The 14,690-nt window shown below is 39.6% G+C and overlaps 1 protein-coding gene across 1 annotated transcript in view; it reads right to left on the reverse strand.

The window, feature by feature from the left end:
• Window positions 1–4,279: 4,279 nt before the first annotated feature.
• The window catches only part of LOC123781490 (aldehyde dehydrogenase 1A1-like), a 56,703-nt gene continuing 46,292 nt past the window's right edge, over window positions 4,280–14,690 (reverse strand). The window contains exons 12-13 of the mRNA XM_087858811.1: window positions 9,609–9,683; window positions 4,280–4,728 (exon numbers count right to left, since the gene is read on the reverse strand). Of these exons, the coding sequence (XP_087714937.1) occupies window positions 4,656–4,728; window positions 9,609–9,683 (148 nt within the window). The 3' untranslated portion in view covers window positions 4,280–4,655. The remainder of the gene's footprint in view (window positions 4,729–9,608; window positions 9,684–14,690) is intronic.

Consider the following 14,690-nt stretch of genomic DNA (forward strand, 5'->3'; position numbering starts at 1 on the left):
CTCCTCCAGCTCCTTTAGGTGTAAAGTTAGGTTGTGTATTGAGACCTCTCTTAATTCTTGAGAAAGGCTTGTATTGCTATCTATGTCCCTCTTAGGACCACCTTTGCTACATCCCAAAGGTTTTGAACAATAGTGTTTCCATTTTCATTTGTTTCCATGAATTTTTAAAATTCTTCTTATATTTCCTGGTTGACCCATTCAATCTTTAGTAGGATGCTCTTTAGCCCCCATGTATTTGAGTTCTTTCCAACTTTTCTCTTGTGAGAAAAAGTTTGAGTTTCAAAGCATTGTGGTCTGAAAATATGCAGAGAATGATCCCAGTATTTTGGTACCAGCTGAGACCTGATTTGTGACCCAGGATGTGATCTATTCTGGAGAATCTTCCATGTGCACTAGAGAAGAATATGTATTCTGTTGCTTTGGGATGGAATGTTGTGAATATATCTCTGATGTCCATCTGGTCCAGTGTGTCATTTAAAGCCCTTATTTCCTTGTTGATCTTTTGCTTAGGTGATCTGTCCATTTCAGTGAGTGGGGTATTAATGTCCTGTACTATTATTGTATTATTGGTGATGTGTTTCTTTGACTTTGTTATTAATTAGCTTATATCATTGGCTGCTCCCATGTTAGGGGCATAAGTATTTACAACTGTTAGATCTTCTTGTTGGGTAAACCCTTTAAGTATGATATAGTGTCCTTCCTCATCTCTTATTACAGTCTTTGGTTTAAAATCTAATTTCTCTGATATAAGGATTGCCATCCTAAATTTCTTTTGATATCCATTAGCATGATAAATAGTATTCCACCTCCTCACTTTAAATCTGGAGGTGTCTTTAGGTCTAAAATGAGTCTCTTGCAGACAGCATATCGATGGGTCTTGCTTTTTTATCCAATCTGATACACTGTGTCTTTTGGTTGGGACGTGTTTCTTTTCTAGGACATGTGACAACAAAAAGTAGATTGTGATGATGTGGACACCTTCCGCCTCATCTCATAGTTTTTTATGCAGAGATGAAGCTGCCAAAACATTGAAAAGTGGTTTATACCAAACCTATGGTGGCAGCGCAGGAGAGAGGAAATAGTATGTATATAATATGGGAATATCTCTTATTTGATTATGGGTGTGGGGGGATGGGGGAGAGACCCAGAGAGAAAAAGAGACAGTATGAGAATTAGGTTTGGTTTTGTTTTCAAGGGTAGAGGTACAACTTAAAAGGAGACTTTATTGGCTCATTGGCCCATGCTTAGGATGGACTCCATTTGGCTGGATTGGGTTTTATGTTCAAACCTGGGGCCATCTTGAGGAAGAGGGAGTCTGTTGTTTTCCTGCCAGCGAGAGGCTGGAGTTCACCACTGTGTCCAGAGGGTCAGGCACTATGTTTTCAGGCCCCCCTGGAAGAGTTCCCCTAAGTCATTTCTTTCTTAATCTTTCCTTCATTCCCTTTCTTTTTTCTTTTCTTCTAATTTTGGTGTGGTATGAGCCTGTTTGTTACTTCTTCTATGGGATCTACCCTTCTGGGCAAGAGATGGGAAAGTTTAAAAGGTCATAACGTACTGGTGGATGTGAGAAAGCCCTGCTCGGTGTTATACTTACTAAGTAACACCACAAGTTGCTTTCAGTGACCCTAGAGTTTTTTGAGTCCAACATGTGAAGCGTGCCCTGGGGACCCTGCGATGCCCAGGCAGGTATGACAGCCATAAAGGCCCCTGAGAGATACCTATGAAGGGCTCTTGGCGGGGGGGCTAGAATCCAGTCCTTGGAAATCAGCAGTAAGATGTTCACAGAGAAGAGGGCGGATCTATGAGTCTGTATTGTCGGGAGAAGGCGTCCTGTCGCGCTCAGTTTCCCCTGCGCAGAATATGATCTTAACCACCTGTTGAATGAAGGAAAGTGGGGTAAAGCCGAACTCTCGGGCTCCTTTTTGAGATACAGGCTTGGTATGCAAAGGATACTGTGGAGCTCGGAGTCACACCACCCCGGCACTGTCAGGCCTATGGGATGGCGGAGCGGGGACTCAGTACAGCCCACAAGTATTCAACCTTTTCTATAACCCATTTTCAACTGAAAACCTGTTGTTGAGGCTCAGTGTGTAGACGGTACAGGAGACGTTCTGGTTGGAGCTGGAGGGAGCAGGCAGGGCTTCCCAAAGCTGGCCATTCCCCCTTTGCCTGGCCACACGGACACTCCCGCTCTGCTCCACCAAGAGGCACATGGGACAGTTTACAAAAACCAGGACCAAGGCACTAGAAAAAGGGCTATCACTTAAAAACAAGCCTCTACCCTGTTGAGCCTAAGAATGATCATCTCTTAGAAGCCAGCACATCAAAACTGAACTGCGGAAGTGTTACACGAAGAGAGCAAGCCTCGTCCCACATGGGTGAGCTGTCACCTTCAGTGGGATGCAAATTCAACAGATTATTGGTGTGGGACCACGGCAAAGGGGGTGGGAGCTGGGGCCGTGCAGGAAGCAATTGTATGGGCCCACGGTTGTCTCTTGATGGCAGTCAAGAAATAGGAACCCCAGAGAGTGTGGGGAGGTGTTCGTGCCTCCTGGGGACTCAGGACTCGATGAAGGGACCCTGAGGGCTAAATACCCCTGACAGGATGCCCCGGATAGAAGAAGGAAGTGAGGGAGAAGATTAAAAGGCATTGTCTTCGTGTGAGGAAGCCTCGCGAGGAGCCAGCAGTCAGGGTGTGTGGGGCATGGAACCCATGGGAACTGCTACCAGATACCCCTTTACCCTGGCTACTGGTGTTCTGAGGGCTTCTTAACTCACCCGCAAGAGCAGGTGACTTGAGGGCCGAGCCTGAGCTGGCTCTCCTGACCTCAGCTGGCAGATCTGGGAATGTTAGAAGCTGCTACCTTCTCCACTGACCTGAAAGAATGATCCTACCAAAGTGATAGCTCAGGTTTGTTTCCACAAGGAGCGTCTGGCTTCCAAGAATGGGAATCAAGTGGGGGACTTCGAAACCTGCCAGGCCTCCATCCCCTTCCCTCCTGGAAGTGTTCTGGGTTCTGTAGGCTCACAAATTGAGATGGAAGAGCAAATTTGCTCAGCAATCTGCTAAACAAGATTGCCCCGTCTGACATACCCAGGGACTTTGGCGAGCCTACTTACAGGAAAAAGAGCAAAGGAGACTTGATACAAACTTTGATTCATTTTGGGATAGAGATGATGGATTTCTCTCTTTTCCCCAAGGGGGACCATCAGTTTTGGGGTCTAGCTGAGACCTGTCTGGGGTGGCGCTCCCTGGGAGCAGGTATGTCAGCGATCACCCCATGTTCCTCATGCCATGTCCCCTCAAGAGTGACCCTGTTGCCCCTTTCAATACTCCATCATTAAAAAAATTTTTTTGTATGTATCTTTGTTCTCCACTAAATCAAAGCATCTTGAGGTAATGGAACATCCATTATTCACCTGTTTTTTTTTTAATAACACCTAATGTAGCACTCAGAACTTTCTAGAAACTCAAATATTCACTGAAAGACTGAAGCCATCTACCTCAAATGTTTGCTATTGATTTCAAGAATTCCTCTGGAAAGGAAAATAGGTTTCTTTACCTACTTGAGAATGAGTGGATTTGACTTTTATTCTTAAATACATCTTCATGCCCGATTTAACAATGATTTTGAGTGACAGGGAAAGTAAATCATCATAACCAAAACTTCTACTTAAAAAATTCAAACCAGGGGCACCTGGGTGGCTCAGCCATTTGAGTGTACCACTCTTGATTTCAGCTCAGGTCATGATCTCAGGGTCGTGGGATCGAGCCCCAAATCAGGCTCCATGCTCAATGTGGAGTCTGCTTCTCTCTCTCCCTCTGCTCCTCCTGACTCACGCTCTCCTCTCTCTCTCTCTCAAATAAATAGTCTTAAAAAAATTCAAACTTAACAAAAATCATGCAAGGTTAATTTTTATTAAGTTTTTTGTTTTGATTACAGCTAAGTATTTCAGGCATTCATTTGACAAGCAGACATGACACTGTAGGAAATATTTCAACAAAATCCAATGACTTCACAACTGGGAACAGAACATATCTACTCTGCAGTTCAAAGGTGTGTTAGGACTTCAAGGGGTTGTTAGAGAAAGAAGCTACGTGACAACTGGTCCTCTTCTATAACATGATTATCCAGAGGAGTAGCTACAAGGAGAAGCACATCACTATTACGGAACTTGGAGAGATGTGACATCAGACCCATCCTTTTCTTTACTGATAGGACTTGGGGGTCATGTATCAGAAGATAAAGGATTCTTTCAGAATAAGCTACATGTCATGTTTTCTTTTTTTTTTTTTTTTTAAAGATTTTATTTATTTATTCGACAGAGATAGAGACAGCCAGCGAGAGAGGGAACACAAGCAGGGAGAGTGGGAGAGGAAGAAGCAGGCTCATAGCGGAGGAGCCTGATGTGGGGCTCGATCCCGTAACGCTGGGATCACGCCCTGAGCCGAAGGCAGACGCTTAACCGCTGTGCCACCCAGGCGCCCCAACATGTCATGTTTTCTATGTGTACTTTTAATGCTTATATGATTAGTCTATGTTTAAAAAAATCAAGAAAAGAACAATGTTGTATTTAAATCTCACTACAATATATTAGCGACTGTAGGAGATGTTTAGTCATTGAGGATTCTTCGCTCCATTCTTGTGGTTTCTTTATGAGTTCTTCTGAGAAATTTTCATTGTGACCGTCTTGACCTCTATGTATTCGTGGAGACCATATTCTCCCCTAGAGAGAGGGGGAGAAACCCACAGAATTGAGCGCAGCAGTGCAAACGTACCGTAGTCCATGATTTAGTACAAATTCGTTCTTGCCTATCTGGCTAGGGACAATGGAAAATATTTTCTGTGTACAGAAGCATTTCAAATAGTAGCCAGCCAACCATAAGATATCTGGTCTCACATAAATCCCCTTGTGGGGAAACTTTTTAAGCTTTTTTAAAAATTTTGCATTTTAAATGACTATGTACATTCTGTTGATTTTCACATAAATTGTCCTTTTTTGACTGTTGTATTTGACTATAAACAAACTCACCACACACACACACACACACACACACACACACACACACACACATACACAAAGACAGTTCAGTCCAACAAGAATTTTACCATTTCTACTTTAGGTTCGAATAAATAAGACAGATACCGTACAAGAGGAGAAGTCGTAATATATAATCACTTGAGTAGTGGAGTAGAACTATAAATTCAAGTAGAGCTTAGCTTAGCATTTTTATTGTGTGTGATTGGCCCAGAAGTGATGAGGGGTATTTTCATGCTAACGTACCCTGATATGGTTTGAAACAAAATATTTTCCAGCTGTAGTTTTAACAGTATCTCTAGACTTTTGGGAAAACAAAACAAAACAAAACAAAAATCCTGACCTTTAGTGTTAGAGTTTGTTTGTTTTGAGAGAGGGAAGAGAGGGTTCATTGGCCCAAATTCAAACCTTTGGGCTTTTTGTGGTTTGGGGGTTTTTCTATTCATGCAACCCCAGCCATTTGCATATAAAACTCTTAAATCCAACCCAAATGATCAAGAATTAACCTGAGTCAATCAGTTAGGATATCGGTATCCCGTGATTGGCTTTATCGAGAGCACCCACCAGTTTTGGAAACTGTGATTTACTCTATTTTGAAAATGACTAAAAGCATGGAGTTCCTTATTCTCTATATTGTTTTGGTGAGAGGATGGAATTGCATGTACACAGGAGCACTCTAAAAATTATAACACTCAGGCACATGCAGGCTCACAGAGGAAAAGGATCTTGACCCTCTCCTACCCCCCCTTCTGGTGATGTAGACAGGTACGTGGGAGACATCTTTCTCTCCTGGGTAACCTAATCCTCTTAACGCTGATTATTTTCTTGGGCGATTAAGCTTCTGAAAATACCTTCTAAAACCTCCAGTGAACATGTTCTTCAAAGTAATTAAAGGACTTAGCTTCAGTTGCCCAAAACCCATTAAAGGATAATATTTTAGTAAGTATTTTATCTCACAAAGTTAGATAAATTAACCCATGAGTTTTGCCAATGGGCTTTCCGTTGTATTTTGGGTGACACGACACTTGAAACGCTCAGGAGAGTCCTAAGTGTGATTATCGTCATACTCAGGCTGAAGTGAGTCCTGCTCCTACGTCTTCCGATGCATAGACATTCCTGTGTCTACGATATAACACAAACACATCTGTTTGCACTTCTCTTTATCTTGCTGTTCTGTGAGTTACTGGTTCTGTGCTGCTAAAATCCTCAAGGTACCAGTCACCCGGGGCCTTATTAGAATGCTGATTCCGTTTCAGTAGTAGGGCTGGGGAGCGGCCCGAGAGTCTGTATTTCCAGCAAACTTCCACGTGACACCCTTGCTTCTCGCCCCTGTCCACACTGTAGTAATAAGGTCCTAGCAAGCGAGTTACATCTGTTTTTCACCCTGGACCCAGACCTGAGCTTGGTGCTACTTAAGGAGCGTGGGGATGATGTCTACTGGACTGACTTGGAGCACAGAACCAAGAACTATTCACATGAGCTTTCTCTGTAAGTCCGGTGGTTTATAACACTTGCATCCTCCCCTTTTCGGCAAGGCTGTGACAGGAGGAAAGAAATACCTCGCGAGGTGCTAAGAACCATCAGTTTGCAATGGTATACTGGTGACGTCTCCAGGGACTTATGTTAACCGAAGTGAAAATTAGTTCAATTACACAAAGGAAGGAATCTCTACCACGTGACTCCTTCCAGTGCCAGCACCATGATCGGAGACCCAGTCCCAGGTCCGGGCACTTAGTATCACAACCACGCTGAGGTCTGCGCCCCACCATGTTGGGCTCTTTGAGGACTCTGTTCCCAACTGACCCATTATCTTTCTATCTTTAAGGACAAATTGTATTTGAACCCTTGGGAGTCATGTAAGGTTACTGCTTCAGTAATTCTCTTTAAACATCTTGTCGCAAATGACTTATTAAGTTCATCAAATTTGGTTTCGGGTAGATATAAACAGCATCCTCAGCCAGAACTTTTGCTGTAAAAAATTACACCATAAATATTCTCTTGTATTTATATAGATATAGAAGGAAATTATCTATAATCACATGACAGAATTTTAAGAAATTATTGATGTTTGATTCTTATTTTTCCATTTCCCTCTCTTACTTGATTTCCTTATGCCTCAAAGTTGGACCTACTGTATTCAACAAAAGTGACATATTTGGTCTTCTTTAGTCATTTTGTCCCTTTTGATTATTTTATCTTCAACATTCCTAGGAAAATGTGTTCAGTAGCTGGGCCAGCTATGAGTTAATCGTCCTTCAGAATAACCTAAGCTTTGTTACAGCTTTTTGTACAGTAATTTGTTCTGCAAAGGGACTCTCTAATAATGGATATTATGAAGAAAAGGAACCAGGGAAGAAAGGAACCATTTTCTGAGTCGCCACCTGGTGACAGAATGCTGGGGAATGGACGCACAGTGTGTCACTTCACTCTCAAACAGCCACCTTAAGAGGTTTGTTAGCATCTCCATGTTAAATAGGAGGGAACGTAGGCTCACACGTTGGACAACTTGAAACAGACTGCATGGCTAGCAAGAGACGGAACTGGGGTTCAAGTGCAGGTCAGCTAGTGGCCAATCATGCTTCCTCTACGCGCCATGTTCTTTCTATGAGTCGAGCTTTTGCCATTCTCTCTCCCCACCAACATTCTAAAGAGATCCATGGCTTCTCACCGCTCTACTAACAAAATGTAAGCCAATTTTCCTGAATACAAGACTTCTTACTCTGTATCCTATTTAACTGACATCATACTCTCCAACCCCATAAATCCCCACCAGCCATCCAAATTCGCTGACCCCCCAACGTGTCAATGTCACCTGCTGTTCAAGAATGCTCCCTTCTCTGCTTCCTGACATCCTACATTTGTTTCATGCCCTAGAGCAAATGCTCTATCTTCTGTGAGGTCTTCTCTGACTCTGTCAGCTGCCAGTAAGTTCTCATCCACTGAGTTCCCACAGGGTTGAAACTATAGAATCTTAAGTGTGGAACGGAGCTCCTAGAGTCTCTGCTTTGTTCTCCGCCTCCTGTCCCCACCCGTGACTGCTGATCGTATCTGGCAGATGAAAATCGTGAGAGGTAGAGCAAGGCCATGGATGTTATATTCTGGTGGTGCCCAGATTTTCTGTCCTTCAGTGCTGTGTCTGCATTTCTTCTGCTGTTCTATCTCCGTGACTTAGAACTCCCGTCTATGACTATTTACTTCATAGTGTGAGTAGGTTATTTTACACGACTTATCCTTTTACAAATTTCTCCTGCCACCACACTCATATGGAGGATGGGATGTGGTATCGTGTATTTCGGGCTCCTGGGCCCTAATATACACGGCACGAACTTAATGAACGTATATTGAGAAGGAGGACAGATCATTTTATCGTTCTGCCTTTTTACTGGCTCCCCAAAGATGATTGCTTCATTGTAATTTTGCTGATTTCTTTAAGTGACAAAGTAGTAGATGGTTATTTAATTCGCTCATGACCTTTAGAAACTGAGACTCATTTTTACTTGCTATTTACAGAACGTGCCGCTTTCCTATGTTTGATTCCGTAAGGTTTGTATATGATGTGTCTTTATTCCTCATGACTTTTAAAATGTATTGATAACAAAACTAAATATATTGCCACCACTTTCTGTGTATACATATGTATATGTACATTTTCAAAAAGTCTATAAACCCAGGTTTCAAAAGCAACTTGAAGGCTTCTAAATGAATTTATATATTCTCAATCTAGTCATGACTATAAAACATTTTTTCCTTAGTCAAATTACCCTTTACGTTTATACATGATATATATACATATCATATATAAATATATGTATCATATATCAAATCATATATATCAAATATATATTTAAGTCATATATAAATCATATACATAAATCATATATATCAAATATATAAATCACCTATATCAAATATGTATCATATATAAATATATATCAAATATAAACTTATATATGATATAAACTTATATAAGATATAAATATCACATTTCTATTTATATATATAGTATATATTTACATCAAATATATATATTTGATATATATCAAAAATAACTAATTCAGGTAAATTTAAAATTTTAGGTTCCATATCAAAATATTTCATCAAATGAGAGTTACTCTTCTGACACTGAGAACCTTTTTGAGATAAAGGTACTAATTTACTTACTTAAGAGGTATATACAAATGACTAGAGTGTTCTTATATTTTCACACTTCTTAACAGTAATCAATTTGTAGTTTTTCTTCCTTTTTGGAAATATTTCCCAGAGAGATTACATTCTTATATACAGCAAGAAATGCCAAAAGTAGGCAATATTTCAATAACCAATGTAAAGTGCTTAGCATGGTCCCTTATGAATAGTAGGAGCTTAACATGTTATATTTCCCTTCTGGCATCATTTTTTTTTTTGAAGTTATGGGCTAAATCCAGCATTTAAAAGCAATTTGACAGTATGAATCTCCAGGAGAGAACAGAGGCAGGTTTTAATCCAAGTAGCAACTATGGATTGATTCTCTGGGGTGACAACCGTTTTGATCAAGGGAAGCATTTAACTTAGTAGAAAGTTATTCTTACATTTCTCTTCCATTTCCAGACATCTTGAATCCACCGAAGGGGCACTGGGCAGATACCGCGCTATAACAATTCACCCTGAGGAAAAAAGAAGTACATTGTGGATCATACTCAACCTATGAAATAACTCTCGAATTTGGAAATTTAAAGGTCCTTGTTAATTTCAATATAACCAACTCATTAAAAAAAACCCCACAGTACTATAAATTAGAATGCGGAAATACATGTGTATGTACTGTCTAGAAAGAAACAGAATGGCACAGCTCTGTGTGTGGAGAGTTATTTTGGTGGTACACTGTGTCCCTAAGAACTTGTAGTTTCAATTCTAAAAGACAGAAGAGCCAACGTGCCATTGGAAAGAGGATATGGTCTGTCAGAGAACTGGAGTTTGTTGGGTGGGTGTTCTTTACTGCCTATATTCACAAGCTTTGTAATTCTCTTGAGGATTGTGTAAGTAACAGGCTGGAATCAATGATCTTTTGCAATTGTAATATGTATCACATTACTCAGTTCCTTCTTCCATAAATTGGTTTAATAAATTACTTAGAGAGGCCTTAGCAGGAGTTGGGTTTCACTATCAATTTGTTTATCCCTTGCCATATTTCATAAAATGAAGATGTTTTATGAACAAATATAATTACAAAAGCATGATTATTTAGAATTAAAGGAAAAATTATGATAAAAGGTCAAGACAAGGAGGAAAAGTTAGAATACAGTTTTGCAGGGCGTGAGCAATGCGTTTAGCTTTCAATCTCCTGGTGGCCAAACTGAACAGCAAAATTCAATTGCCTATATGATTCTCATTATACATAAGAAGAAAAAATATTATTTAAAGGAGAAACAATGTTCTTTTAAAATATTTCCTCTTCCTTGATGTTATTAAAATAGGAGAACAACAATGTGACTTCTAGATACATTGTATTATGCATGGAGTTTGACTACGAATTTGATCCTGAGATAATATTCAGACATTTCCTTAGTTAAAGCATTTACTTCCCCAATTCTCAGAGCTCCATGTACTCATTGGACCACAGTTTCTTATTGAAGTCTCTCCTTCTGGAGCACAGTTCCTTAAATAAATGTGTGCTTTCAAAAGACAACTTGTCTCTGCTTTGTTTAATTGTCCTTCAAACTACAAAATCAGATTCCCTACTCTGAAATTATGGGTAAAATCCCAGCAGCCCTGGGATTCAGTAATTATCCTGAAAACACCAAATGGAAACTATGTCGGGGACAACGTCAGAACTTAAATTATGTTCTAGAATAAACAGCAATAATATGCCTCTGTTTTAATAGCAGAGGAATTCCTGACTGGGGATTTCCACACCACTGGGCAGAATGATGTCATCTGCTCCCCAGTCCAGCAGGCATACAACATTCCAAAGTCAAAAACCTGAAACTTGTCTTTGTGAAAAGGTACAGAAAATGAGTTTGCTCTTCTGACCCTATACTGGAAATGAAACTATTTTAGTTTAAGTAAATGGAGAGCTAAGAAATATTCAGTGATATTAAGTTCAAAATAATCATCCTTGTCAATTGATTCTCCTTCCACAGCCTTTTCTTGTTATAAGGAAGGGAGGTTCCAAACCCACAAGGCCTGGCTTTGCCCCCTTCGTACCCAGGTGATACTCAGAAAGGCCTGTCTAAACATATCTGTTCCCCTTGTGAGAGTGATAATATTTAATATGGAAGTGATCATATTTAATCAGGTTATTTCAAGGCATAAGTAAGGTGATGTATACAATGTGCTTTTTTTTTTTTTTAATAGAATGTCCTTCTTATAGTGGTTGGTACGTAAAAAGTTTTTAGTAACTGGAGATAATATACATACATGTAATAGTAATGCTGAATCTTATTAATAATTTTATCACAGGAAAACTGCACTTTAAGCACTAGCCTTACTCTTTATTTAAGAAGAATTTGCTTGATTTTAAGTCTCTGAAAGGAAACATCCCATTATAGAAAGAATCAGGCTTTCAAGCAATTTCTCTGTCCTGGTTGCACAAAGAATCACACGGGAACTTTGAAAAATACTCTTTAAATAAAAACCTTTAAATAAAAGTCCACATTCAATCTCAGACTTTGATATAATTGATGGATTTGATGGTCATCATCTGATGCCAGTCAGTTTATCACTGGCACTCCCCAGATGATAATGCAGAGCCAGGGCTGAGAATCACTACTGTCAGGTCCAAATGGCATCTCAGCAGCCATTTACTGTGTAAGCTTTGATCAATGACTTACCTTCACTAAACTACACTTTTTTCTTCGATAAATTTGGCATAACAATCACACCATTGTTGTAAGGTGAAATGAGATAATGAACATAAGGAACGGAGAATACTGCCTGGCATAGAACATATTGACTAAATGGTGATTCTCTGATTAGGAAAAAAGATTCCAGAGCCACTGAGTGGGGCAAGGACTGCCTGGCTGTCCCTTTGAAGGATCAATACTTTTCAGCCCCCTTGCTCAGTAATGCAGGGTTGGGAAAGAAACAACAGGCTGCTTTTCCTTAAAACTGTGACGCTCGGGGCACCAGGCTGGCTCAGTCGGTGGAGAATGTGACTCTAGATCTTGGGGCTGTGAGCTCAAGCCCTATGTTGGGCATAGAGATCACATAAAAATATAAATAAATAAATAAATAAATAAATAAATAAATAAATAATTTTTCAATGTCTAATGGATTTTTAACTGGAGTAGGTATGACTGATTATCTAGAAGGAAAATAATCTTTCAATATTGACAGGACTGAGAGGACAAAATGAGGTTCAATGGGGTAAAAATTACCAACACAGCAGTCCAGAGACTGGGGGCTGAGCAGAGGTGCAACAGGTTGAGGGGCATTGCCTTAAAGTATAAAAATCAGAGATATACTGTATCCTTCTAAATCAGATATAAAGCATGTATAAATCAGGTTAAAAATGAACGGGCACGTTTCTCAAAATGACTACATTCTTCCAAATTAAGACCTTCAGACATCTCTAATAATCCCAGAATAAGAAACTGATATAAGAATTAAAGATTTGCAGATATAAGGGCTTCGAAAGATATTGTCTCACTATTTAATTAAATGGATTAAAGCAGAAGTTCCTCTCCCTTGTGTATAGCACAGTGCCAAGTACCTAGAAATTACTGAGTAACACTTACATTATATTAGCCAAACATTAAAATATTGTGGGTAAGCAATTTAGGGGCTAGTACGGAGAAAATACCCTTCTGGAGTTCTTCCAATAGAGCAGGTTTTTTCTTCAATTTCTTTGTTTGCTTTGGTTCGTTGTTGTTGTTGTTTTGTTTTGTTTGTTTTGGTTTTGGTTTAGCGCAGTAACTGCTTCTCCAGCAGGCCATGTGATTCCAAATGAAAAAAATCAAAGTGAGGCGTGGATCAAGACAGTAACATAGGATTATCCTGAACTCACCTTTTCCCATGAACACATACATAAACAATCTGACTTCACACCTAAAGAAACCAGAAAATGAAGGAAGAATGAAGCTTAAAGCTAACAGAAGGAAGGATATAGGAAAGGTCACAGTGGAAATAAATAAATGGAATAGAGACTGGAGAGACAGTAGAAAAGATCTGTGAAACTCAGAGTATGTTCTTTGAAAAGATAAACAAAATTGCCAAACCTTTAGCTAGACTTATCAAGAACAAAAGAGAAGGTTTAAATAAATAAATCAGAAACGAAAGAGAAGTTACAACCAGTACCACAGAAATAGAAAAGATCTTAAGAGAATACCATGAATAATTATACACCAACAAATTGGACAACTTAAAAGAAATGATTAAATTCTGGGATGCCTGAGTGGCTCAGTCGGTTAAGCGTCTGCGTTCGGCTCAGGTCATGATCCCAGGGTTCTGGGATCGAGTCCTGCATCAGGCTCCTTGCTCAGGAGGGAGGCTGCTTCTCCCTCTGTCTGCTACTCCCCCTGCTTGTGCCCTATTTCTAACAAATAAATAAATAAATAATCTTTTAAAAAAAGGTGATTAAATTCTAAAAAAAATTAAGAGTTTTCAGGACTGAATCATGAAGAAATAGAAAATCTGAATAGATCAATTACTAATAAGGATATCAAATCAGTAATCAAAAAATTCCCAACAAACAAATTTCAGGACCAGACGGATTTATTCATGAATTCTACAAAACATGCAAAGATTTAATACCTATCCTTCTCAAACTCTTCCAAAAACTTAAAGACAAACTCATTTTATGTGGCCGGCATCACCCTGATACCAAAACAGAAAAGGACATCACAAAAAAATAAAATTATAGGCCAATATCCTTGATGAACATCCTTATGCTGAATCACCAAGAAAATATTAGCAAACCAAATTCCATGATGCATTAGAAGAGTCCTACATCATGATCAAGTGGGATTTATTCCAGGGATGCAAGGATGATTCAACATCTGCAAATCAATCATGATCTACCACATTAACAAAATAAAGGATAAAAATCATATGATAAGGGGCGCCTGGGTAGCGCAGTCTTTAAAGCGTCTGCCTTGGGCTCAGGGCGTGATCCCGGCATTTCGGGATCCAGTCCCACATCGGGCTCCTCTGCTGTGAGCCTGCTTCTTCCTCTCCCACTCCCCCTGCTGTGTTCCCTCTCTCGCTGGCTGGCTCTCTGTCACATAAATAAATAAAATCTTTAAAAAAAAATCATATGATAAGCTCAATAGATGTATAAAAAGACTGGACAAAATTCAACATCCATTAATGGTAAAAACTCTCAAAAAGTGGGGATAGAGGAAATAGAGGGGATATAACACAGCGTAATAAAGGCCATGTATGACACATACGTTAGCCACAGCTAACATCATACTTAATGGTGAAAAGCTGAAAGTTTTTCCTTTAAGATCAGGAACAAGAGAAGGATGTCCACTCCTATCATTTTTATTTAACATAATATTGGAAGTCCTAGCCAGAGCAATTAGGCAAGAAAAGGAAATAGAACTATCCAAATAGGAAAGGGAGAAGTAAAATTGTCACTGTGTGGAACAGAATAGAGAACCCAAAAATAAACCCATGTATATACAGTAACTGATTTATGACAAAAGAGGCGAGAATAGAAAATGAGGAAA

Source organism: Ursus americanus, chromosome 34 (genome assembly GCF_024610735.1).
Source record: "Ursus americanus isolate L20-20 chromosome 34, mUrsAme1.1.p, whole genome shotgun sequence".
NCBI lineage: Eukaryota > Metazoa > Chordata > Mammalia > Carnivora > Ursidae > Ursus > Ursus americanus.